This window comes from Thermobia domestica, chromosome 10 (assembly GCF_964235325.1).
Source record: "Thermobia domestica chromosome 10, izTheDome1.hap1.1, whole genome shotgun sequence".
In the NCBI taxonomy this organism is placed as follows: domain Eukaryota; kingdom Metazoa; phylum Arthropoda; class Insecta; order Zygentoma; family Lepismatidae; genus Thermobia; species Thermobia domestica.
The window spans coordinates 107,997,706-108,022,451 of NC_137463.1; the positions used below are offsets into that span (position 1 = coordinate 107,997,706).

At 33.8% G+C, this 24,746-nt stretch overlaps 1 protein-coding gene across 11 annotated transcripts in view; it reads right to left on the bottom strand.

Annotated features, from left to right (window-relative positions):
* egg (SET domain bifurcated histone lysine methyltransferase eggless) overlaps nucleotides 1–24,746 on the bottom strand; it is a 196,788-nt gene that overhangs the window by 154,459 nt on the left and 17,583 nt on the right. For 9 of the 11 annotated variants that reach the window (XR_014127075.1, XM_081728423.1, XM_081728413.1 and 6 more), the window contains exons 3-6: nucleotides 17,615–17,723; nucleotides 14,186–14,332; nucleotides 10,880–10,977; nucleotides 1,569–1,767 (exon numbers count right to left, since the gene is read on the bottom strand). Coding sequence is in view for 10 of the 11 variants with exons in the window: in XM_081728423.1 (XP_081584549.1) it covers nucleotides 1,569–1,767; nucleotides 10,880–10,977; nucleotides 14,186–14,332; nucleotides 17,615–17,723 (553 nt within the window). In the remaining variant the exon portion in view is untranslated. The remainder of the gene's footprint in view (nucleotides 1–1,568; nucleotides 1,768–10,879; nucleotides 10,978–14,185; nucleotides 14,333–17,614; nucleotides 17,724–24,746) is intronic. The other 2 variants (XM_081728418.1, XM_081728420.1) reach the window with 1 other exon arrangement.

Sequence of the window (24,746 nt, forward strand, 5' to 3'; positions counted from 1 at the left end):
ATTGGATCCCCCCAATCCTGATTAATAAATAGCAAAATTTATAATAAACTGAATTTCTACTAACTTCATTTTTCGGATATTTGTAATATTCTTCGTTCAGAACGGAATTCTATTAATTAAGGAATAACTAACATTATAGTATGCCGTATGAAAAGAACAGCAAAAACAAGTCTTCTTATAGAAACACTCTATCTATAGCAATATGAGTAGATTCTCTAAAATCGTGCATGAATATAATAAAAACATAACAACAAACAAAAGAATTTATCAATGAGACAGTTAAATGCACAAAATATTACAGGTATTATTTGCAGTTTTCACATGCTCAAATTTTGATTACTTATAACCAACTACACAAGCCAACACAGAAATTAAATTCTCAATAAAGCACATATAATTACATTTAGTTGCTCAAATATATTCAGCTTTACTACTCATTTATCATCATGCGCTAGTATAAGCAAAACATATACTTAAATATATTTTATAGAGATCAACAAGCTAACCACTCATTATCCACAGATAGCAGACAAATCCATGCTGTACAATACAACTTAAATACCTTAAATGAGTATGGCAACACAATATAATACAATACAATTGCTATTACTAACTAATACCTACGCATCTATCTCAGCTTAAAGAGTTGGTTTTACTAATTCCAAAAATCTTCTCACTTTCATAAACTGGTATTTAATATCAACAATGAAATAGCTAAACTTCATGAACTTTCCAGAATTATTTGAGTACATGTAAATGTTAATCTGTTCTTCCTATACTTTCTCTGATTTTACCTACTTTATTTCAGTTAGGCCACTGTTAAGTACGCAGTATTTTGTACTATGTCAGCAAAATATTACTTTGGCATATAAGTGCATTAGATTTATGGTCTAAATGTGGATAATAATAGTTCTTTCAACTTCTCTGTCATTTCATATAGATGAAACGTATTACGTGGTTTCAATGAAGAATTGCCACTTCTTTTATTTAACAAAATTAAAAATTTTCACCAATGATTTTCACAGAAAATAATTTCCATCCGAAACTAGGTAAAAATAATCAATCTTAAGATTTGTTTTATTTCCCTGCCATTATCCTCGAAACTAGCGATATAGTCCTTAAACATTTTGGATAATTAGTAATTTGTTCTTCATGGAAAGATCTTTTGTAAGCCAACATTACTACCGCTACATCATTAGCAACTAAGGGAGAAATCTGATACAAGGTATAGAAAAATCAATGGATACCAATTACAAATATTACATAATGCATTAGGGGTCGTCTTCCTATTATCTCCCGAAACTACACAATCTAGCAATAAAATGCCAACAAAACGTCCTTACAAAAGCCCTAATGTAAACAAGACAACTCCTTTACGGACTTACGATTACTGCCAGAAAGTACTTTGAATTAAAATTCTTACACATATTTGTACGAAGTGATTCAATGTGAAACAAACGCACATACATACAATACATGCACTTACATGTTTCCCCGTATACAGAATTATGTCATTTAACTTCACCATCAGAACTACTAAATGAGTTAAAGTGTGTGAAAATCATTACCTTGGTCAAGGTCTCTGAGAGATTTAGAACTTCTGCGAGAATGAGCTTGTGATCTATCAGCGTTTGGCTCACCTGCAACTGTAGACCCACGCACTGGAAATTTTGCTGCAGGAACTCTGTTATGGAACCGGAGGCCTGCCAGTGAGTTAGTCTGGGACACTGGAAATGAAGTATCATCGATGCTAATAGGATGAAGTTCCTGCAAAAAGACACATGTGAACTTCTCTTAGTTCTCTACTATCTCTGTAAATATATCTCTATAACGTGTAAATATTACTCTACACCAGTTACGATTAACATTTGCTTCAGCAAATGCTAGTCGGTCGACTTGATGGATGTCAACTACTCCTTACGTCCAGTTCGGTAAGTGGGAAGACCAGCATCTTTGATGGATCGTCGAGCAGTACGAAAGGAATCAGGGAAACGAGATGCCAATACTAACTGTCGGGAAGTCATGAAAGAGTTTTGACGGCTAACATTAATTAAGGCCTGATCTTGGTCCTGGGTTGAGACCCTTTTAGGGTCGGTGTTGACTTTTTGAGCCATGTTACCTGTTTTTCTGTACTTCCTCCACTAAGTGTGTGGAATGGCTCCTCCACTAACAGAAATTAGAATGAATGCCTCGGGCAAACGTAATACATGTCGTTATTTAGGTGAGGTATAACAGTTCACTTAAATCAAATTCTCCATAAAGTAGTTTAAAATAACGACTTGGCTACTTTTGGGGCTCTATTTATGTGTTTGACTTCGCTTATCTTGTTTGAACAGTTGAGTTTAGTATACATTTTCAGCACCGAGGCTATATGAGATATACAGTTTTAAGCAGAACCCGAACCACTGTAATGTGTTCAAATTTCAAAACTGGCATGCCAGAATAAAACTCACAACTTTGTGCAGCAAAGACGTGCGCTCAAACTACTATACCAGTGGAATGGCATGACAGATTATATTTTTCCGAGAACGAGTGAACCTTCTACATAATATTTAGACTATTATGTATAGTCCCCCAAAGTAGAACAACAGACGATAGTGCAACACCGTCGCAGAAAGATTGGCTAACCTCTAGACGAAAATTACGGCCACAGAAAGGTGGTCTACTATGTAAAGAAAAATTACGGCTACAGAAAAGATTTTATCTCTGTAAATAAAAAACACGATTCAAAACAATTTAATTCGATTTTTATGATAATGTATCATCAGAAAGCATGAGAGGCGCGAAAGGGAAGAGTAAGCCGTACGTACAGTCACCAGTAGTACAGTGCGTACAGCCGAGTCAAGACTAGCAGACCTCTGTGCTCGCTGAGCAATTACGCGTTGCTTGATAGTGCTGCCTTCGTGGTTATAACATGATTGTGATACTTAGAAAATGACTACCTCTGGTGATGGTGTGCTCATTATTCAAGCCATCATCTGAGTTGTCCTGTGAAGTTTATATCCACGACCATCAAAAATATGAGTACATTTCTTGACGGTTCCGCAGCTTTGAAATAAATAAATAAATAAATAAATGAGGGAGATCAACTGTCTGCAGCGAGGCTAGGCTTAGTACTAGTATTTTAGATAAAATAAATACTTGTAAATGCTTTCTGAGTAAATATATGTGAGAATTTCTTGATTGTTTATTCAGTTATTATACAGCTCTATAAACTTCCTGTATATTTCTCTATAAATAATATGCCTATAAATAAAAAGAAATGTTTAGAAAAATAGAACGTTTTTGCTTTTGTGTGTTTGAAAATTTTAGGTTATAATTTTAATACGGTATCACTAAAATGCTTGCAGAAAGCTTTTGGATTTTTCGAAGCTGTCGCAGAAAGTTGAAAAACGTTCTGCTTTGAGGATGTGCATAAGACAAAATTCAAGACTATATGTATTTAATAATTTAAAATGTTTAACCATAAAACATCTCATTCGCTTAAAAGTTTATTCTTTGCCATTATTATTTTTATAGAAAAACATGATTTTATTTAATTGCAGTTCCCACTCATAATTTTAATATTACATTTCCACGTCAAAGAATGTTAAATAGAAAGTGATTTCATTGTGAAAATAGCATTGTAAAGTTTAACAGAGTGTATATTATATATATATATATATATATATATATATATATTCCTTAGAGTGGATTCGAACCTTCGACTTATAGTTTATCACAGTTTTACGGTTTATCACTTCCTTCATTTTCACGCATTTTGGCACTGTATTTTCTTTTTTTCCCAGGTTAATATATTCTGTTGATAGTTCAAGTAGATAGTCTGTGAGTAAAGCTTGCAGGTCTTCAAAATCGGATTCCATTTTTCTTTATTTACTTTATATATATATATATATATATATATATATATATATATAAACGCAAATCCATGCTTAAACTATTCAGATTCTGCAGACAATCTATGTAATCATTTTATGAGAGAAAAATGTTTAAGAATTCATGAAAGAATGTTAAAATGTTTCGATGATCTGTGAGCACAGGGTTGGACATTATTAACAAAAAATTCGCACAGAAGAATGCACTGTATTAAGAAGTGCTATATAAAAATAATTTAAAAACAGTTAAGTGCCATATAAATCTCATGGGACATATTAAACTTTCTGTATGAGCCGCAAATAAAAATGATACAACTAAATTTACTGGACTGTTTTCTGAAACCCTTTCCTCGGAATCCCGTCGGTTGATTCTACTGGGAAAACTCACCAAGATTGACTAACGGCCTTTTACAAAACTAGCAAGACATAGTAGACATGTAGTTCGCATGGGATATATTCAACTTTTCCAGGAAAGATCCCGCGACATTTTATTTTATTTTTTTTTAAGTAACTCGAACCTCTGAAATCCCGATTTTTCTGCAAATTTTGCACACTTGTAAAAGCAATTTTACAAATACAATTTAATACAATTTGTACTCATGTTGAATTTGGTTCCTACGGAGAAGCTTTTGATCCCCTCCCCCCCCCTCTCTGAAATAAATTCCTTCATTTGTCCATGGATGGGATGAATACATGTTACCAGGGAAAAGCAGAATCTTTTCAAATATCCTTGTTTTTATCCTGCTGATTTCAATAGATTTTCCAAGGATCTAGGTTCATCTTCTGGACTATTTTTTTGTTTTTTTCCGGACCATTTAGGTTTCTATGACTACGTCTCAACGTATTCAGTCACAGTGTGTGCATTGTAAGTGATCTTTACAACACAACACTAATGCTGCGTATACATTTCAAATGCAACTCATAAACCATCTGAAGAAGGTTTTGTCATTGGTCAAAAAAATTGATTTATTTCAGTTATGAGGCAGCTGCCCAGTACACACACATAAAAAAAAATCTATTAAACCTCTATCATCACGAATCTGACATTGGTCTGAGTGGAATTTTTGTGCGTCTGTTCACGGCAAAGGCCCATGCGACGGTGTAGCTTGCACAACCAAACGAGAGCGCCAAGAAACGGTCTTCAAAGAGTACACACAAACCAGATCACGATCCCTTAAGATTTGTATGATTTTTGTGAAAAAATATTACGGAATCAACTACATATTTGTATCTTCGGAAGCTGTAGAAGCTAATGTTTCTTTCCTTGACAGGTTGCCAAATTCAAACCCGAGCTCATATTAGGCCAACATACAGATTTGTACCGCTTAGCAGAAGTGCACTCCAATGTGATCATCAAATTCAAGTGAATATGGAGATGTACAGATAACATCAATGCTCACGGAATTTAACTGTTCTGATTTTCACATTCAGGACTTCGTTGAGTGCATTTATGAACACTACTGGTGACTGGCAGTGGTTGCACATATCAAACTGGAGTATAATGATTGGTACGTTCAGTTCTTTAAAGCAGTGGGACCACGAACGTCATTTGCGAAGTCAACTGATGCATCACACGTTTTACTAATACCTACAGCTTTGAAACTGACAATACCCACAGGGAGAAGCTATCGTATTACAGAAAAATTGTACAACGAAATTTTTATTTCAAATGTACCGCTATTAGACTATCACGTGTGTTTTAGGAACTATTTTTTGTTCATGCTTCGCAAGTAATATGGTATTTTACTGTACTAGTCATATTTAATTCCATTTCACGTATTGTACGTATTATAGTTGAAAGAAATACATGTCATTGCCCTGTATCTGGCATCATTTTATACGTTAACTTTCCAATGTTTCAGTTTGTATACCTGTCAACTCTAAAACTTCTGTTTATCTTTACCATAAGTACACTCATGTCCAAAATGATTGTCGCATACCTAGAATTGTCTTCTTGTAAGAATATAATTTGATAATGATTTTGCAGGGTACTTTTAATACTATGTGTATAATCGTGAAATGTATATTTGTGGTAAATTTCACAGGAAAAGAATTATAAATACGGATAGTAGAATGAGTAAAACAAAATGTTGCTAAATGGACAAAAAAAGTTTTATTTTCGTTTTATTGTTCTTATTTATTGCTCTTTTGACATAAAATTTGCCACATACATGTCTGTGCCGATTCTACACATATTAACATTATAAGAAATACCGGGCGAATTCGTTATCAAATAATATTCATACAACAACATATTGTGACAACAATTTTGGACATGAGTGTACATTAAGAACTAAGACCATTTAGCGTAAATTTCAGAATTTTCAACTTCCCCAACCAGAGATATTCAAGCGAAAATATTGGTGAAATTTCGTTTGTGGCCATATTTGGTGCCTCATAAAATCATCATTACTCATTTCTACTATGATCTATTTCGTCCAAATACGAAATCTACATAGGACACTTTTGACTCAACTCCTTCCCAGAATTTTCGGGATTTAAAAATGGTAATTTCGCTAATACTCAGTTATGATTTTGTGGCATTATTTGAGACATTTGAAATTGGAGTGGTAGCAGGGTTCCCACAAAAAAGTGAAGATCGATTTCTCTGACTTTCCCTGACGCAAATTCTTGAATAATAAATGGGAAGATATGTGGTAAGTTCTATCATACACTTTTTTAACGGCCTCCTCCATCCCCCTGAACGTCCAACACACTCCTTTAATTACCATTTACATACTTCTTATGTTCAATATGAGTAATTATTATTTACACAAAATTTATCACGTAAGTACATAATAATATATGTATAATACAGTACCACATACCTTGACATTTTAAATTAGACATTTCTTGAAAAAAACAATTAAAAGCAATATAGCATGCAGTCAAGAATACATTGTCAACTCTTCCTGAGACCTGTTACTATCAGTCCTAAAATTAAATGAAATGAAATCTTTAAGTATAACGTTCCACGGTTATACCATCTAGACTAAAGGAGACTGTGATGATGAGAAATGAATGAAATGGTGGAATGAAGAAAGTGGAAGGAAACGAGAGAACCCTGAGAACCCACGCACAGGAGTTTGTCGACCACAAAGTTCACCTAGCGCGAGTAGAGATCGAAACAAGGATTCCATGAACCAGAGGTGAACGATCTACCACTAAGCCACCGTGGCCCACTATCAGTCCTAATATTGCTAATTCTGAGACATGTTAATCCTCACATTTACAATTTTCAAATAGAATTTTGTTTTGCATTCAGTTCTTGAATTTGTAATACGAGAGCGTGTTGTTCTTGTTTATAACATAATTCCATTTGTTTCTTCTTTGCTTCTAATTTCTTAACTTCAGCACTTAGTTTTCTTTTTTCACCTTTGATTTTACTTTCCTCTGCACTTTTGATTTGTTTCTATTTAAGGTATTCATCATAACGTGTCAGAGCTGAACGAACTGAGAGAAGCATTCTTCGATCAACAGAAACAGATTCTACACCTTCATAGTACGTAACTGTGTAACGTTTATTGTCTTCGTTACATTCCCTGATTCCACGTCAATTGTCTTCGTTACATTCACTAATTCCAAATATATCTTGAATATTTATATACTATGTAAGATTATGATAAAATCACACCGCAGTTATACACTTTTGGATACGTATATTTGCAAAATATATCGAATTTGTCACATCAAAGCAATTAACATTCAATCCTTACAAGATGGTTCTTCGTTCTATCTTTCTTAGTTACCATATCAACCAGATAAACAAATTGTCATAGCAACGAAAACAAGAAATATCTCGATACAATACAAAATAAAAATAATAATAAAAAAAATATTTTAAATTATTTCTTTTTATATTTTCTTCTTCTTCGTAATAGCTTGTGCCTTTTAAATAGTACTTTTGCCCGTAAATAGAAACAATACTAAAAAAAAAAAAAAAAAAAAATCCTTGTAACTTCATCATAGACCTGCCTCTGCGCTACCAGACAATCTTCGATTTGGTTTCCTGCAATAAGTGTCTTATTGACTAAGAACACGCCCTCCTCTGAACCTAATTCCCGTGGGATGAAATTAACATTTTCACAACATTACACAATTCAGACTATTAATGCTTCTTGGACATTACCTTTCAAAAAAAGTCATCGAACCTGATGCTGCCCATCTTCTCTTCGTATTTTTCTGAAGTCATAAAACCCTTGAATTTCAGTACAAAAAATCATAAATTGACACTTTGCTTACCCAGCTACAGAATCAGATATTCTGTTATGTTCATGCAGAATTTGTAGGATGCGTTTCATCCTAGTCTGAACAAGTTCTAGATTGTTCTTTTGTAGCCTGGACTCCAAAGCTGACAGAGCACGTACCAGTTTGTACTTTAGGGGCTCCTTTCCACAATCTTCTTGACTGTGACCAGTAAAAAGTTTCGACAGTCAAGCCTGAAAGCTAGTATATATTTTCTAATGATTTCAGATTTTTCAGTAGTTGTCTTAAAACCGATGTCCACGAAGATTACAAGTTATATTTCAATTTCTGCTTATACATTATTATCCCCCCCCTCTTTCTCTCTCTCTGTCTCATACACAAACACACACACACACAGTATCTCACTCCCTCAGCACGAAATAGCAACATTGTATCACTGTCATCATGTGAATGTTGTACCATTGTGGTCCTCTTCACATGTCAATCTGTATAACTGAGAGAGAGGAAACAGTGTTAGATTGGAAAAAAACAATGTTACATTTGCACATTTACGTTTCCTGACTTTCCATGATATTTTACGCAAAATGGATGATTTCCCTTACAAGTTTTCATTTCCCTGACTTTCATTGATTTTCCAGAATGTGGGAACCCTGGGTAGCCATTTTACTAGTCTTCATCTCATATCTGTACTCCTTTTCATTTCTAAGATATTGCATTTCGCGTGCATTCTGATTTTCTCATGATACGAAATGGAATCTAGTATTTCTAACCGTACCACTGTGTTTACGAAACATGCACCAATGTGGTGCAAATTATCAGAATTTTCAGAAATGGTCGTGCAACAACAATCGTGCGATTTTCAGTGGAATGAACTTCTCTAACCAATCGAACTCCTTTCCCCACACTTTTCATACAAACATAATTTTCCCCAAAGTTTTCAACAAGAGATGAACAGACAATTACACCACCATCTGTGAGAAGTAGTTCCGTCTTAATTGCCTACAATACCCCATAGCACTATACTCATGATTTCTCATACACCTATTTTTAATCATTTTTAACTATTTTCCGTACACACCTCTCATTTTGTATTATTACTCACTATTACTTTCCTATTGTTCCTTTAAATTTATTTTCTACTATATATATATATAATATTTCTTTATATTTTGAATTCATGGTTTTTATTTATTCTTTTTCTATTACGTTATATATTCAAGTATGATGCTCAACACGTACTTCTATTTCTTTTCCTCCTTATCTGATGACGTGTTAAGCAAAAACACTTACAGTGTACCTTTTCCAGTGTTGTGCGATAATGTTCTCGCTAGTTTCTTGTAACTAACTTGTTTCCCATATGTTTATATATCATATACGATTATATAGAGCAGGAAAGTCAAAAATGCTCACGCCCATGAAATAAATGGTCAGTAGAAATAATGTAAGTAAACGGCTAATAGTCACCGCAAGAAACAAACCGCACTACTAGGAAGTACTTTCGAACAACATGGTCTTCATCTTCAGCCTAGGCACACTTCGAAAAGGATTTAAACCATAGGGAAGAAATTATGGATAGGTAAAAAAAACAAAATGCTTAAGAATTTTAAAAATATGCGAAGTAAAAAATCATCTTGTCACTAAAAACAGACACATGTTAATAGTAATTCACTTGTCACTGTTCACCGTTGTTTACTGTTTTTCTTTTTTCATTACCTTCCAGACGGCGGAAATGAGTAACAAATTGTTGTGACTATTAGCCTTTTACTTACATTATTTCTAATTATTATCACCGCTCGCAATACAGTGATAAATGGTTAGTATTTTTCGTAGGGAAGAATTAGAAGCAAACTGTGGTTTTCAACATTAAGATATCATTCGCCAATGCTGATTTAAAAATCTGGACTACTTGGGACGGATTAACCCAGAAGCCTTTATCTGCAGCATTTATTCGTTGTTTTTCCACATACTGTAGAATTCTGTTCCAACAAACCTACGTTATTTTTCTCATCAAATTTTAAACATTTTAACTCATTAGAAAGACTGCAATTATGAGAAAATTCTTATATTATTATCTAAGCATTAGAGCATCAAGGTTACCCAAAGTAAGGTAGACGATTAGTGAGAATCCGACAAAGAACTTCGCCAGAAGTGAAAATACATACTTCATTTTCTTTCATTTTAAAAACCATTGTACATATGTTTATTAACATGTTCTCCTTTCTTCCAATTGTCTGAGAACATATTTTTACATGCACAATGAGGAAACATTACCACACAAGTACACTGATACTCCTTAATCTTTATCTTATAGTATTCACAACTTGTGTAATGTTCACTATAGAAAAACTAATTTTTAAGGTTAATTTCCGAATACCAGACACCTTTAAAAGTTGGTTCATTGATTTGGAGCTTAAAGTCACCTTTCATCACCAAGACCATTATGAAACTTGAATCTACAGTTTAGGTGGGATCTGAACTACTAAGCTTCCAACGGAATTGAACCTGAGACTTTCGTGTCGAAGACGCGTAATATGCCGACCATCTAGCCACGAGGAAACTTAGTTAAGGCACCTTTAGATACCAGCCTCGCCATTCTTATATGACCGCAGAAAGAACATGGTTAATTCCAATACTGATGTCTGGGAACTGAGAATCAAGAATTCAAAATTGTTCGTCTAGTAAAAAGAGTCTGACCTTTAAACTCAAAATTCGCAAGTTATTCACCTTCCATGAAAATAAAAATGACTCATCACTTATAAATATTTCTATAATAAGCAATATACGATCTACAAACTTACCTTTATTTTGGGTGTGTAATCCTTATAGATTTCTTTACGCAACTGATCGATCTCTTTCTGAAGACCATCCATCATTACCTGCGTTTCTTTAAAGCCATCTGTAAACAGTCCCATGGTAAATGTTAATATTTGATCTATTTTAGTAAGTTTTATCATAATCTTCTAAATGCAATCTATAATACAATTTTCTCTTATTTTATGAGCAGCAAAACTTCTTTATTTAAACTTACTTCCTTGGAAAACCATTTAGAAAGGAAATATCTCAAGAGGCCACACATAATGATTGGGATTCGTTACACTATGTACACTCAACTTAAAGACTCCCTCGATGATAATTCATTACTAATTATTCTTACACATATTGAAATATTGCAACACTGTTGGTTAAGGTTTTAGATAATACATTGTTCAATAATAATAACTATTGAGTTTCCTTTCGTGATGTGGAATTACGATAGACTTCCAAACTATACCAGTCCAACATTCTAACCAGAAGTGGTAGTCATAGTTTCGTTTTTTTTTCTATTTCTTTCTTTTTTTTTTTTTTTTTTTTTGTGTGTGTGTGTGTGTATGTGTATGGGTGGGTGTTTAACGTCTCACTATTATGCACCGATGTTAAGAGAAATGGTGATATGATGACTATGATGGAATGAAGAAAGCGGGACGAAACGAGAAACCCCATGAACACAGTGTTTGTTCACCATGAAGTTTAGCTGACACAGGCTGGAATCAAACTATTGACCCTACGCAAAAAAGGTGAGCGCTCTACCATCGAGTCACGTTTTCCAATTTCGGTTTTAATAGGCAGGAAGAAGGGAGACGGAGTCTATTTTTAGGATGTTGAATTTAGGTTTAAAAAAAAAAAAATGTTTCTCTCAACGTTCTTGCTCCAACATTACAACGAAAGCGACAGATAATAATAGTTCTAGTTTTCAATAAAGGGACGAAAGACGGGATTGACTCTACTCTTGATACCCTAAATTTATATTAAAATACCGTTTTTGCTGTCTATATCCCACTACTACAGGAAACTTCTTTACTTTCAGTTTCAATACTAGCGCTAGAATCAAGATTGAACATATACTTGGGACAGTAAATTCTATCAAAGATATTTTTAACTTTCTTCATAACTGCTTCTGCCCTAATGGAGATTGATATTACAATTGGAAGTCGTAATAGATTTGTACCAGTTCCGGTTTCAGTAAAGGGTTAAGGCGGAGCTAGCGTCTGTTCCTGGAATACTGAATCCATATACAGAAAGCAAATTTGTCGCTCTCTCTTCCCGTTCTTCCTCGATAACGATAAATACTGAAACCCGAAACAGTAGATTCCTGCCACTTCTGCTAACAAAATTAGTGGGATTAGACCCAAGACAATCTATTTTTGGAACAATAAATTCATGTTTAAAAGGGGAAAAAATATCATTATTTCCGTTTTTGCTCTATTAGGGTCAATGTTGAGACCTCAACCACTTTCGGTCTGAACTTATATTAAAAATGATTTATTACTATCTTTTACCGGCTTTGCTCTATTGAAGTTCACACTGCCAGAAATAATGTTAATTTCTACAACCACTTCTGGCTGGAACAGAGTGATAAGGACAGAGATGGAATCTGTTCTTGGGGCGCTGAACACACATCGTTCTTCTACCGTTTTTGCTGACATCTGTTAACAGACTGACGAACATAGCCGTTCCAACAGACTTTTCATACTTATGCATAGCACACTTTAAAAGTCTTAAAACTGATTATATTAGAAGTGATGGGTTTTGGAAGATTTCGGAATTTTCACGATGATTTTAAAATTGGTAAAGATGAGTCTTACATCTTAATAAAACAAGTAAGGAAGTATGTATAGAAAAAATGGTGACTGGTTTTTTTAGAATTTTTAATTCTCTAACCGAAAGAGGTTCTTTATGTCTTTAGTTTTCAGTTTTCCTTTAGAATGCGGCAAAATATACCGCCGAACACTTTTCACGTCAACTGTGCCCAGAACGTATCTTGTACGACACATTAAAATAATAATAATAAACTGTAACATTGAGAACTGGCACGCATGTTCAGTTATATACAGCAGATCGCTAAGTACTGCCAAATGATAGTTAGATATGCAGTGCATAAATGGTCAAATATGCCTTGAAAAATGATCACCAAATGTGAAATGAGTGGTTACACTGTTTCTCTTCGTGCAAAGAACAGTGTGCAACTCAGATTCTTTATCAATTGTGTATTGTCTGCTAAACGTAACTGCAGCACTAGTAAGAAAGTAGTGTAAAAAAAAAAAAATGTTCTGAAATGATTGCATACATACCCACCACGTGAAGTGTTGTAGATGGAATTTCAAGTATTCAACACACATGTCTCTTCTCAATAAACAATGTTCTCTCGAAATCCCATAAATTTCATGAGCTGCTCTACGATGAAATCTTACTAAAATCTTGGTTAGTGGCTTGACTTTGACTACGGATTCCATGGTCAACTTAGATATGTGTAATATTTTATCATACACAACTTTCGTAAGTATATGTTTTCTGAATTCTACACTGTTTTAGAGGGAACAGAAGGAATAAGCCTTCCGTAATAACATACCTTTCCAAACAAATCTACTATCATGAAAATCTACGTCAATGTTAGAAATTACCCAGTGCTACATTTACAATATACGAAGAAAAAAAAATGGAATGAGATCTTTAACGTCTCGCAGTTATATCAAGGCTAAAGGAAATGGGTGGTTAAGGAAATTGAATGATTATGAAAGAAGTGTTAAAATGACAATGTGGAAGGAAACAGGTAAACTCCAAGATAATTCACACACACGATATTATCCACTACAAACTCACATGGTCTAGGATCAAACCGAGTTCCTAGCACCAGAACTAGGCGCTCTACCACAGAACCACTATGCCTCCCATATTTTAACAAGATATACATATACAGGAGAATTAAGAAACTAGACGTAACTCGTGAAGATTTAATCATCAGAATAGATAATGATATTCCAAATTTCATTTCATTTTCAAACTTTCTTCTGTAATTCTGGTTTTGAGTTATTCTATTTCCATTGCTTCTCTAAAATATCTATCAGATAAACGTGTGATTCTTTTAATAATTTACGCGAATTGCAATCCACGCATCTCATATCTAGGTAAACTATTTGACCCAATTTACCAACCTACAAGTTTACGAATTTAATCAAAATACTGGTTATCAATAAAAACTATTTCATACATCAGTGGTATATAGAAAATCCCCTTAGTTTTACTTCAGGCACAAAAAAGAATCTTTTAACATTTAAAGGCAAACGCACCTTCCAGATAAGTCATTTTACTCTGCATAATGCTAGATGCTGCTTCAAGTTGGAAGTCTAAATCGTATTTCTCTATTGCCTGTTTTATAAGTTCGTCTATATCATTAGAGATTTCAATCATATCTTCATCATCTACCAGAGGTTCATCTGAAAGAGAGAGAGAGAGAGAAAAAAAAAGAACCATGATTACATGTAAATTAACACAGAAAACTGTATCATACTAAATGAAAAGCAATTTACAATTCACCAATATACAGGATGTTCATTCGTGAGTAAACAGACTAATATAACCTGCATCACACTGAAGAACAGCTGTCTAACCTTATTTAAAGTTTGAAGAAACCCACAGTTTCTCAGGAATGTGCGAGTACTTCTCAATCGTGTTAGTATACAACGCCGGATTGTCAGTGCTACAGGAGACCACCTACCTTGTAGCATGACCACCTTCACCGGATCTGAAGATATACGATCTTTGTCTTTGGGATTTGGTAAAACTATATTTGGCTAAATCACAACATTCATAACTTTCATTACCCAAATAATAGTAACAGCCCGGTACCATTCTTGAAATAACCTCTGATCTAGAAAAATATCTTAAGAAAAGTACGACAGGTATATTTGACGATAAATTCGTTTAGAATATATTGTACAATGTAGACACCAGAAACACTAACGTAAGAAAAAAAAAAAGGAAGAAAAGAAACTTTCGGGCAGCAATAAGAATACGAAGAAGAAACCAACATATGCACGAAGACCTTACGTTCCTAATAATCTTCAATCAAATCAAACCTATCACAAAACTAAAGTAAATATTCTCTCTTTAAAATTTTGTTGTTATTCAAATATTCACATGGAAATCTACTACTGATTTACTTCAAGCGTTTTGAAAATAATGAAGATGCCTCGACTGTTTGTAGTTTCTTTTACTTATAATATTCGTGAAACAAATTCAAAATTTTACTTTTCTTTTTTTTAAATCTTAGTTTTCGTCACATCTTTTGCAGATTTTGTACTTGTATTACTTTGTTTCTATCGATATAAGCTTAATTTTGTGTTCTATACTTTGATAAGCTTTGTCTGTGTCAGGTCTTTCTCTGTTTGTACTATAATCTTAGTCTCAGCATGTGCAGTAGCGGAGTACGGGACTTGATTACCACACTACAAGTTAGTTATCTTTTTATAAGATGAAGGAAGAGACTGGTATGCATAGCGGAAGTATCTACTAACTGTAATTAATATTGAATAAAACATTTCAAGCAATCATCTAAATAGTACAACGATATTGTATATTTTTAAGTTACTTCCATTCTTCTTTTAACTATTTTGGGCAAAAGGCGCTATCTAAAAATGCACAGGCTGTGATTACGAAGAAGAGGAATATATATAGAACAATATGTTGAGGTTGAATGATTTTTAACCGATGTTACTGTAACAACAGATTTACCGTTTTGGGTTGCTATGACAACCTGTTCTTGTTGATTAGGTGACTGAGAAAAGATAGTTATATTGCAATTGATATTTCTTGCGAATATATAGATATAAAACTACAAATGTTTGACAGTGTTGTGTGACTTTATTTTAACCAAATACCGAACGTAATGTAACGTAAATAAGAAAATATTGTTACTATAGTATATTAATTTCTGTGAAGGAATCAGAGCTAAATGCGAAACACTTAAAGCATAGAAGTAAGTAGTCTAACAAGGTACTAATATGAGAGCCAATAATCAAAAATAATAAAATGCTCAGTCTACCCTATACCAAAATAGAATTCATGTTTATTTATTTAAATAATGATTCCAATAAAGTTACATTGAGTATTATTGACAGACCAATCCTTTTGCTCATTTCGTGAGTGATATCTCATTGTTCTGACAAAGGAAAAATACACTGAAGTTACACAGAAAAGATTTATGCATCCTGCATCTGAGTTGCAACTAAGTAAAATATTATTTATAACGTTTAAGGATAGCATTACATATAGTGTTGAAAGAATCGTAAGAAAAAAGTATTACCTGTAATTATTTCAAAACTCGTATGCTATATTTTATTACGTAATTTTAAATTTTTTTCCATGTGCAACACTGAATAACATGTTTTCTGCTGTTTACAGGAACAAAGTAACAAAAAGCTGTGGGAAAAGAAGCCATCAAAATACGCCACAGTCATAAGATGATTTATACGTACATAAATATCTGAAAAATCTGCCAACAGAACAATCAAACGATGATCAGGAAAATTTCAAGAGACTGAAAGTGTGTTATATCAAAAAGATGCATTTAGATCTAACGTTAGTGAAGAGAAAGTAGGCGTTACATCGTTATACCGAAAAAAGATTTCAAGGCAGTTTAACAAGCTTATTTGCTTCCATTACAAATTCCTGCATCAGCGATACAAAGTGATTCATGAGCACGCACAATAAAGTGCAATCCTACATGAAATTAAACCTAATGACAGGCCGAGTCGCCAAGAAATTGCTGCGGAAATTCTGCAGCGAATTAAGTATGAAAGTTTACTTCTCGATAAAATGGTGTTCAGTGATAAAGTGATTTTTCATGTCAGAGACAGTTAATCGATATAACTACGAAATAAAGAGGTCTGAAAACCTACAATAAACAATACATTAGAGATGGCCCAAAAATTAAGGTTTGGTGAGCACTAACCCGTCACAAGGTAATTCCTTTTCTTTTTAATTGAACCAACAGTCAAAGCAAAGGATTATTAGACTGTCAGGAATTAACGTCAGAAGATTGGTCCAATTGTTTAATATTATGTGGCGAAATTATGAACAGCCACAACTGCCATTAATGGACACAGTTGAAATATGTAATATCAACCAGAAGTCATAGAAAGATGAAACATTACATATAACAAAACGACTGGCCCAGTCCTTAGCAGTGTTGTAATTAAAGCAAACTGTTACCTAGTCACGTTGTAAGATGTTAGACCTGTTGTATAAACATAAGCTTCATGGAAAATAGTACCCCTTCTTCATTTCGTAATGTCAGCAAATTGTTCGACTACAAATTTCTAGGTTGGCTATGGTCGATGTTACCCACATGAATGGCCACAATAAGTCACGACCTGACGCCATGAGACTTTCTGTGGATGGGCAAGGGACGAGGATTACTGTACCAAACCACAGACACTGAATAAACCACATGTTCTGACCAATATACAGGGTGTTCGTAACTTACTGTGCACTATGAATATATGCTTCTATGTTAAGTAATAAGATGAAATCAGATGAAATTTATAGTTTTATGTTACCATGGTTATCCCTTTTAGGCTAAGGGATTATTAATGAATGATTTCGCACAATTTCTACCATTCTATTGTACACATGAAACTTAATATCATTACATAGATGAGTAATTTCAAGGTCATTAAATTATTTGAGAGTTAATTCTCAAAAACTTAAATTTATACCTTCTTCTGATCCCTCTTCATCCGAGTCTGTAATAACGACTGTATCCTTCCGTAGAGGGCATTTCTCATTTAGAAGAGGTTGATGGTCACTCAGAACTGCTGCCAAATGCTGAAATAATATGTACACAATAATAAAACAAAGGCATCTTAAAGAAGTTAATGGCAAATTTAGAATTGTGATCTGCTCTATTAACCTACCAATTATACACTGCTGCTTGTGAAAATTACAACCAAAGTCAAGAATGATAGGAATATGCCAAACCTTACAGGATATGTAGGGCAGGATATCACGTACGAATGACTGCAATTTTATCAACTGGTGCATGCGCGGGACGTTGTAAAGAGAAGCGAGTTTGTAGTTTATGCAACACTCAGTGGAGTACGAATAAGAGAACAGGAAACGTGTGGACAACTTCCACTATGTCTCGTCGGGTCAAAGGCTGCAATTGCAATTATGTTTGAACAGAACCGCACAGTTGGCCTATGGAGAAACTGTTAAGCATATTAAGCACGCTACTATGAAAGTGATCCTGGGCAGAACAGTGAACAGAAGAGAATTGTACCCAGTAACGATTGGCCAGTGTACCGTGTAATGTGACTATATCATAAAATGGAAGACATCTTATCAGTATAACGTGACAGAATATACAGCGTCGTTCACACTATTAGCTCAAAGCCTTGTCTGCATCGATAGTTCGTGGGCATATACTGAACGTTAGACTAAGGACACGCAGCACTTTTGCATTGGTTTCCACGGACTTGCAATAACGAACGCGTCAGGCTGGGAGCACTAACACCGTCGCTACGTTGAGTGAGGGATGATTATGTTTGTGGACGAGTCTCACTTCCTTGTCTCATAATAATACATACACATTAGAAGCTATCGCTGTGAGTGCAATGTCAGCATGCATTTCCAAACGGTAGTTGTGATAGTATGGAGTGCCATTAAGCACAACACTCCATCTGGGCTGCTACACATTGAGGGCAACCTCATCTGTTACCACTAGATATGGGAAATTCTAGATGCGAAGATACACTTTCTTCAAGTAAGCCGGACGTCATATTTTAGCTGGACAATCACCAATCACATTATCTGTAATGTGTAAGATTTTTTCAGGAAACAGAGTACCGTTGATTCTATACCGTTAGGAGTACTTGCCTAATATGTCGTCCAGTAAACATGTTTAGGAAATAGTAGATAGGCGCCCTGCTAGTCACGAACTTCAGCAGACAGTATATGTGCCTTGTAGATCCGCATACAAGAAATGTGGGAGACGATCTTTCAGAAATACATTCAGCGCCTTTCTGATTCGTGCCACGACGTACACAGACTCTAACTGCAGCACGTGGAGGATTCACAACATATTTATTTGTGAAAGTTGGAAGTGTTATACAACCCTGAAGTAAGTAATTTTGTGTTGTCACAACGAATCCTTGGTGTACATTTGATTTTACACATTTATTTTTCTTCATGTTGCAATTTTCACAACCAGCAGCGCAAAACAATTTCCTTTTCATAGGGTACGCGTTCCTCCAGAACCAAAAGGATCATCACTACGAAAACAGACATGCTAGTGGATTTTATCCTGTGAGAAGCCTATCCAATTAGGATTAATATTTTATTACCCACTTAATTAAGAGTATAATTTTATTGTGAATATTTCATCTCGTTTGACAATCATCCCCCCTGTTTGAGGTTGGAATTGGTAAGTATAACGAGTTAATTTATTACCAATTAAAACAATATGTATTCTGCGATGAATTTAGTAAGAATTATATCATCTTTATTATATTTTACGAGTTAAGCCTATTGCTCAGAATTGAAATTAGACGGAAATGCGTAAATTCACCATGTTTTTAAAAAAAAAAAAAACGTTCGATTAAAAAAAAAAAAAAAGATTCAATACGGCATATGGGCGTTTGGAATACTGGTAAAACTAGTTAAATTAAGACGTGTTCAAATGAATCCCAAAGTAAAGCACAAGTAGGAAAAGTCTTGCCCACGAGTTTTCACGTCGAGAATAGCCTGAAACAAGAAGATGCGTTGTCCCATTATTATTCAACTTTATTCTGGAGTGCACTATAAGACAAATCAAAGATAATAAAAGTGCCTAGAGCTGAAGGGTATTCACCAGGTTATGGCATGTGCTGATGATGTAAATTTAATAGGAGATGATCGGATAACAATAGAAAAATGCAAAGGTCTTATAAACATTTGCAGGGACATGAGTTTAGAAGTAAACGCAGAGGAAAACTAAATACATGGAATTTCGCCAAGATCGTAATACTGCCAATTATGATTGTGTCAAAATATTAAATAATACTTTTGACAACGTGAACACTTTCTAATATCCACGATCAATATTAACAGACGAAAAAAAATATCCAGGAAGAAATTAAATGTCGACGGAAAGCAGCGAATTTTTATTATTATTCAGGTCAAAATATTTTGTCGTCGCGAATTGTCGATGAACGATAGTCATGCCTTTTTGCAGTATGATTACGAAACACGGTTGCTTACTTTGAGGGAAGAACTCAAAGTATTTAAGAGTAAAATCTTGAGACGAATATTCGAACCCAAGAGAAACGGGAATGGGAAATGGCGGAAATTTCATAACGAGGAATTGTATAATTTATACCGTTTACCAAACATTGTTAGGGTCGTCAAGTCTGCGAGGCTCAGGTGGCAGGTCATGTAGCCAGAATGGAAGAAAGTAGGAACGCTTTCAAAGTTTTATATTGGAAATCCAATCGGAAAACGACCATTTGGAAGACCTAGGAGCAGATGGGAGGACAATATTAAAACGGATCTCGCAGAAATAGGAATACGAAGTAGAAACTGGATCCAGATGATTAAAGACACAAGTTAATGGAAAGTTTTTGTGAACGTAGCATTGAACTTCCGGGTTCCAAAGGTCATAGAGTTAATTATGGAGTATATTTTCTTTTAGGGTTAGCAATTTTTCCATTTGCACGATGCTGAAATATTTTTAAAAAAGTATGTGAATTTATCCCATAAAAATTTATTGTTGCGAAACCCATCCAACAATAGTTTGGATGACTAGTCTCGGATGAATAATATTACCTAGGTAATAATATATGTAAAATAAATAACATTAAATGGACTGAACAGTCAGACATGATAATGGAACGTTCATACAATATACTACGGGTCGGGAAATTGATGGAAAAAAATATGAAAGTCTGAGGCATAAATTCAACTCCATAGCGTTACAAGAGATCAGGTGAAAAGAACAAGGTGAAATTGATAAAATGACATTCTCAATAACAGTGGCTCGGGGAACAGAACTGTCAGTTAGTCACAGATTTTTTCATATAAAGAATATCAAAAAAATCTACTGGAGGTTGAACCAGTGAACAATGTGACATCATAACTATACAAGGACGCAGAAATTTAACAATATTATCTGCACATGCTCCAACGGAAGATGATAAAAAGATACGTTACATATATATATATATATATATATATATATATATATATATATATATATATATATATATATATATAATAAAACTCCACAGCGCGATCCAAAATATTCGTGCAATACATCTGCACGTAAATGCTACATGAGCATAGTAACAAAAATTAATTAATTTTATCTGACTTTACCTAACACTTTTTTATTTTTTATATATTTTTATTTTTAATTTTAGTGAATAACTTAAAGACAGTAAAGAACACTAAAAATGTAGAAAGTAAACCAGACAGTATCTTCAAAACGCTATTGTATGAACTAATAATTGTTTTCAAGACGTTTCATATAGACCCTGAATTTGGACGTCAAATATTACCTTGTTTACTTTCTATATTTACTATATTCTTCATTGTCTTTTGTCATACTCGTCATTGCCAAGTTATTAAATTAAAAAAAAAAAAAAAAAAAAAAACGGAAAGAGTATAGCGAAACACTTTTAAAATAATATATTTATTAAGAGCAGACTATATTAGAAACTAGAAGAAAATCCATATAAGTACCCGGAAGATCGCTGGTTCTAATGGAGTTAATCAAGAAAGTATAGATGAAAGATACAAGAAGTGGAAAAACTAAAACTATGTATGAATAAAAAGAAGAAAGTATTTAAAACGATCCAAAGAACTGAGTTAACGAAGAGAGAAAAACACTTTACCACACAGTTAATAAATTGAATAAAAGGCACTAACTTAAACGACAAGGATGAAGAAATAAAGTAATATTATTAGATAATGAAGAAAAAATAATAAACAAATGAACAAAATACGTCCACGAGTTCTGAACAAGAGTGAATTAGATGAGCAGAAATATGAGAAAATTCACTTTGAAGCAAAGCCATACAAGTGAACAACAACAATTTTGTAAAAATTTGTAAATCCCAATATATGAAGAAACAGGAACATGCACTCAAAAAATCTAAAGAATGGTAGAGCACCAGTGCTAGCAATTGACTGCAAATGACTGAACGTGGAGGAAAATATACGAACTAATATGTATTATCTGGAAGGAAGTGGTATGCCTTCTGACTGCGGGATTTATATATGTCCAATATTTATGACGGGGGCAGATTTGGCAGTAACACCTATAGAGTAATAATGTTCTTAGATATTGTGTACAAGGTATTATGTAGCATTTTACATGAGAGATTAGAAAAATATACAGAGAACGTAGTTGGGGAGTGCCAGTGTGGATTTTGTAGGGATGAAATGCTACTGATCAGTTATCTGCAATGCACAGATGATATGGCCCTCCACACTGGTCTAGTGACTCTTTGATGCACGTAGTCCCATATTCGATTTCCGGTAGGAGAGCATTAAAATTTAAACACATTACATTAGTTTAGATTCCCCCTTAAACTGTAGATCAATGTCTCACATAGCCTCGGTCAGGATTTTTACACCATATTTCTTTTGTCTTTTTTCCTGATTTCCACGTGCCAAGGTACCAGAACAAGCATTTTTCCTGAGCCATGGCATTTAATAAGAAAAAGGTCCACTACTGAAGAATATCTAAGTGTTAAATAAAGGTTTGGTCAATAACTGGATAAGTAAACATGTAAACTCACCCCAAATAATTATTATCTGAGCTACTCAATAAATTTTATAAGACATCTTTAAGTTAATACGTGGCCACCCTTCTCCCCAACAAGCAGATACAACGTTAAGATTTTCAGAAAAGTTTTAATATACTGCTTCAGTCTATTAGAAAAATTAGGCAGGCTTCTAAAAAGGTAGTAAACAAAGAAAAAGGTAGTAAACAAAGAATGAGATATTTCAATTTTGTCCAAATTCCAGAAAAATAGGGTACTGAAAGTTTTTTTTTTTCTTATGCAAATATTTAAAGATATGACATAATAAAGATTCAGGGGAGAGGATATTAAAGATAACTTCCATTTTAAAATTATTATTTATGTTAAACGTACAAAAACTATAGGTATAAAGTGTTAAAATGTAAAAAAAAAAAAAAAAAAAAAAAAAAAAAAAGAAGATAAATGAAATTAAATATCGGAACTAGCCAAATAGCACTACATGAAAGCTAGTAACTATGTTTATCTTCATATTGTTTTAAAATTATTACAATGATTTTCTTTCAAATTTGTTAAATGTAAGTAATAAAGCTTTACACAGAACGTTAAAGAATATCACTAAGTAATACAATTATTTAGGTCGACTACTTCAGACTTGCTTCACTTTGCTCCCGTGTTTGAATTATCTGCTTATCTCAACAAATACGCAAAACGAAAAAAAAAATCTATTTGATGTCCCCAATTTTCCCTGATTTCCAAGTCAAGTACCATTTTCCCTGACTTTTTTAAAAAAATTTCCCTGATTTGCAGTTTGTAAGAACCCTGCCCGATACTAAAATGGGACGTTAAACTTCAACAAAAACAAATGAATGAAGCATATCATAGAGGCCTTTTAAATATAATTACGATCTGCACATGTTATTTGTGGACTTCTGATGGGCGTTTGACAGTTCTGACAGAATCAGTATGATCAGAACTATGTAAGATTTGACTATACGCAATACTCTAATCAATTTAGTTATGATGACCCTAATGAACAGTAAAACAGTAATAAAAGAAAGTAATGAACAATCTGAGCAATGGCTTTCAGTATAATGCACGTGTTAGGCAAAGACATGGGCTCCCTACATTACTTATTCCAAGCCCCATTACGCGGTTCAGAGATATACCTACAAGGTAAAAAGTACACAAAACTTTCATTCAAAAATCATTCAACAATGTACCCATGCGAATAATACAGTTATAGTAGTTAGGACGTAAAACAAAGTAAAGCAAGTCTCCCTTGATAATTAAAAATAAATTATTAAAAAAAAAAAAAAAAAAAAAACGAAGCCTACAATGTAAAAAAGCAAAATAATAAAATAATTTCGAAAAACAATGAACTCAAAATGTACCACACACTGGTGAGACCAGTAGTCACATATAGTGTTGAAACATGGAAGCTCACAAAGAAATAGGATAGGATAGAATGATAAGCATATTTGCAAGGAAAATCCTTTGGAAAAATATACGGACCGGTAAAAGAAAATTAGGTAAAGAGAATCAGGAGTGTCACTAAACTGAATACAATTATTAAAGGCTAAACTCTATTAAAATATACAACGCCATAAAGGATTCGCTGGTTAGGGTAGGTAAAAGTAGTATCATAAAATGTAGTCTTGAAGAAAATGTAACATGGGAAGCTATACTTCATGCGGCAAAGCGACAGATAATAAAGCAGATGGCTAAATGGAATAGAAGACGACCTGAGAAAGTTGAGTGTCACTGGATAGGAAGACAAAGATAAAGAACAGGGAAGCTTGGAGGCATATTGTATAGGAAACCAAGATCCATCCAAGATTATAGTTTCATTTGGTACGGTTAAGTACGGTACGCAAAATCCTTCTTTGATCGTATAAAGCTTATTTTTCTTTTTTGAAGGAGGGGGAGGTGTCAACACGTATTTCCATTTCAGAATCATTGGTACTAAAGTGACACATGCCCACTGGTTAGACGCATTCAAAAAAAATATTGGATCAATATTCAACACCACTCATTTCCCGTGCTACTCGAACTGTTTCAGAAACATTATTTCCTCTTTCTCAAGAAGGAAACAAGTAAAAACTTCTTT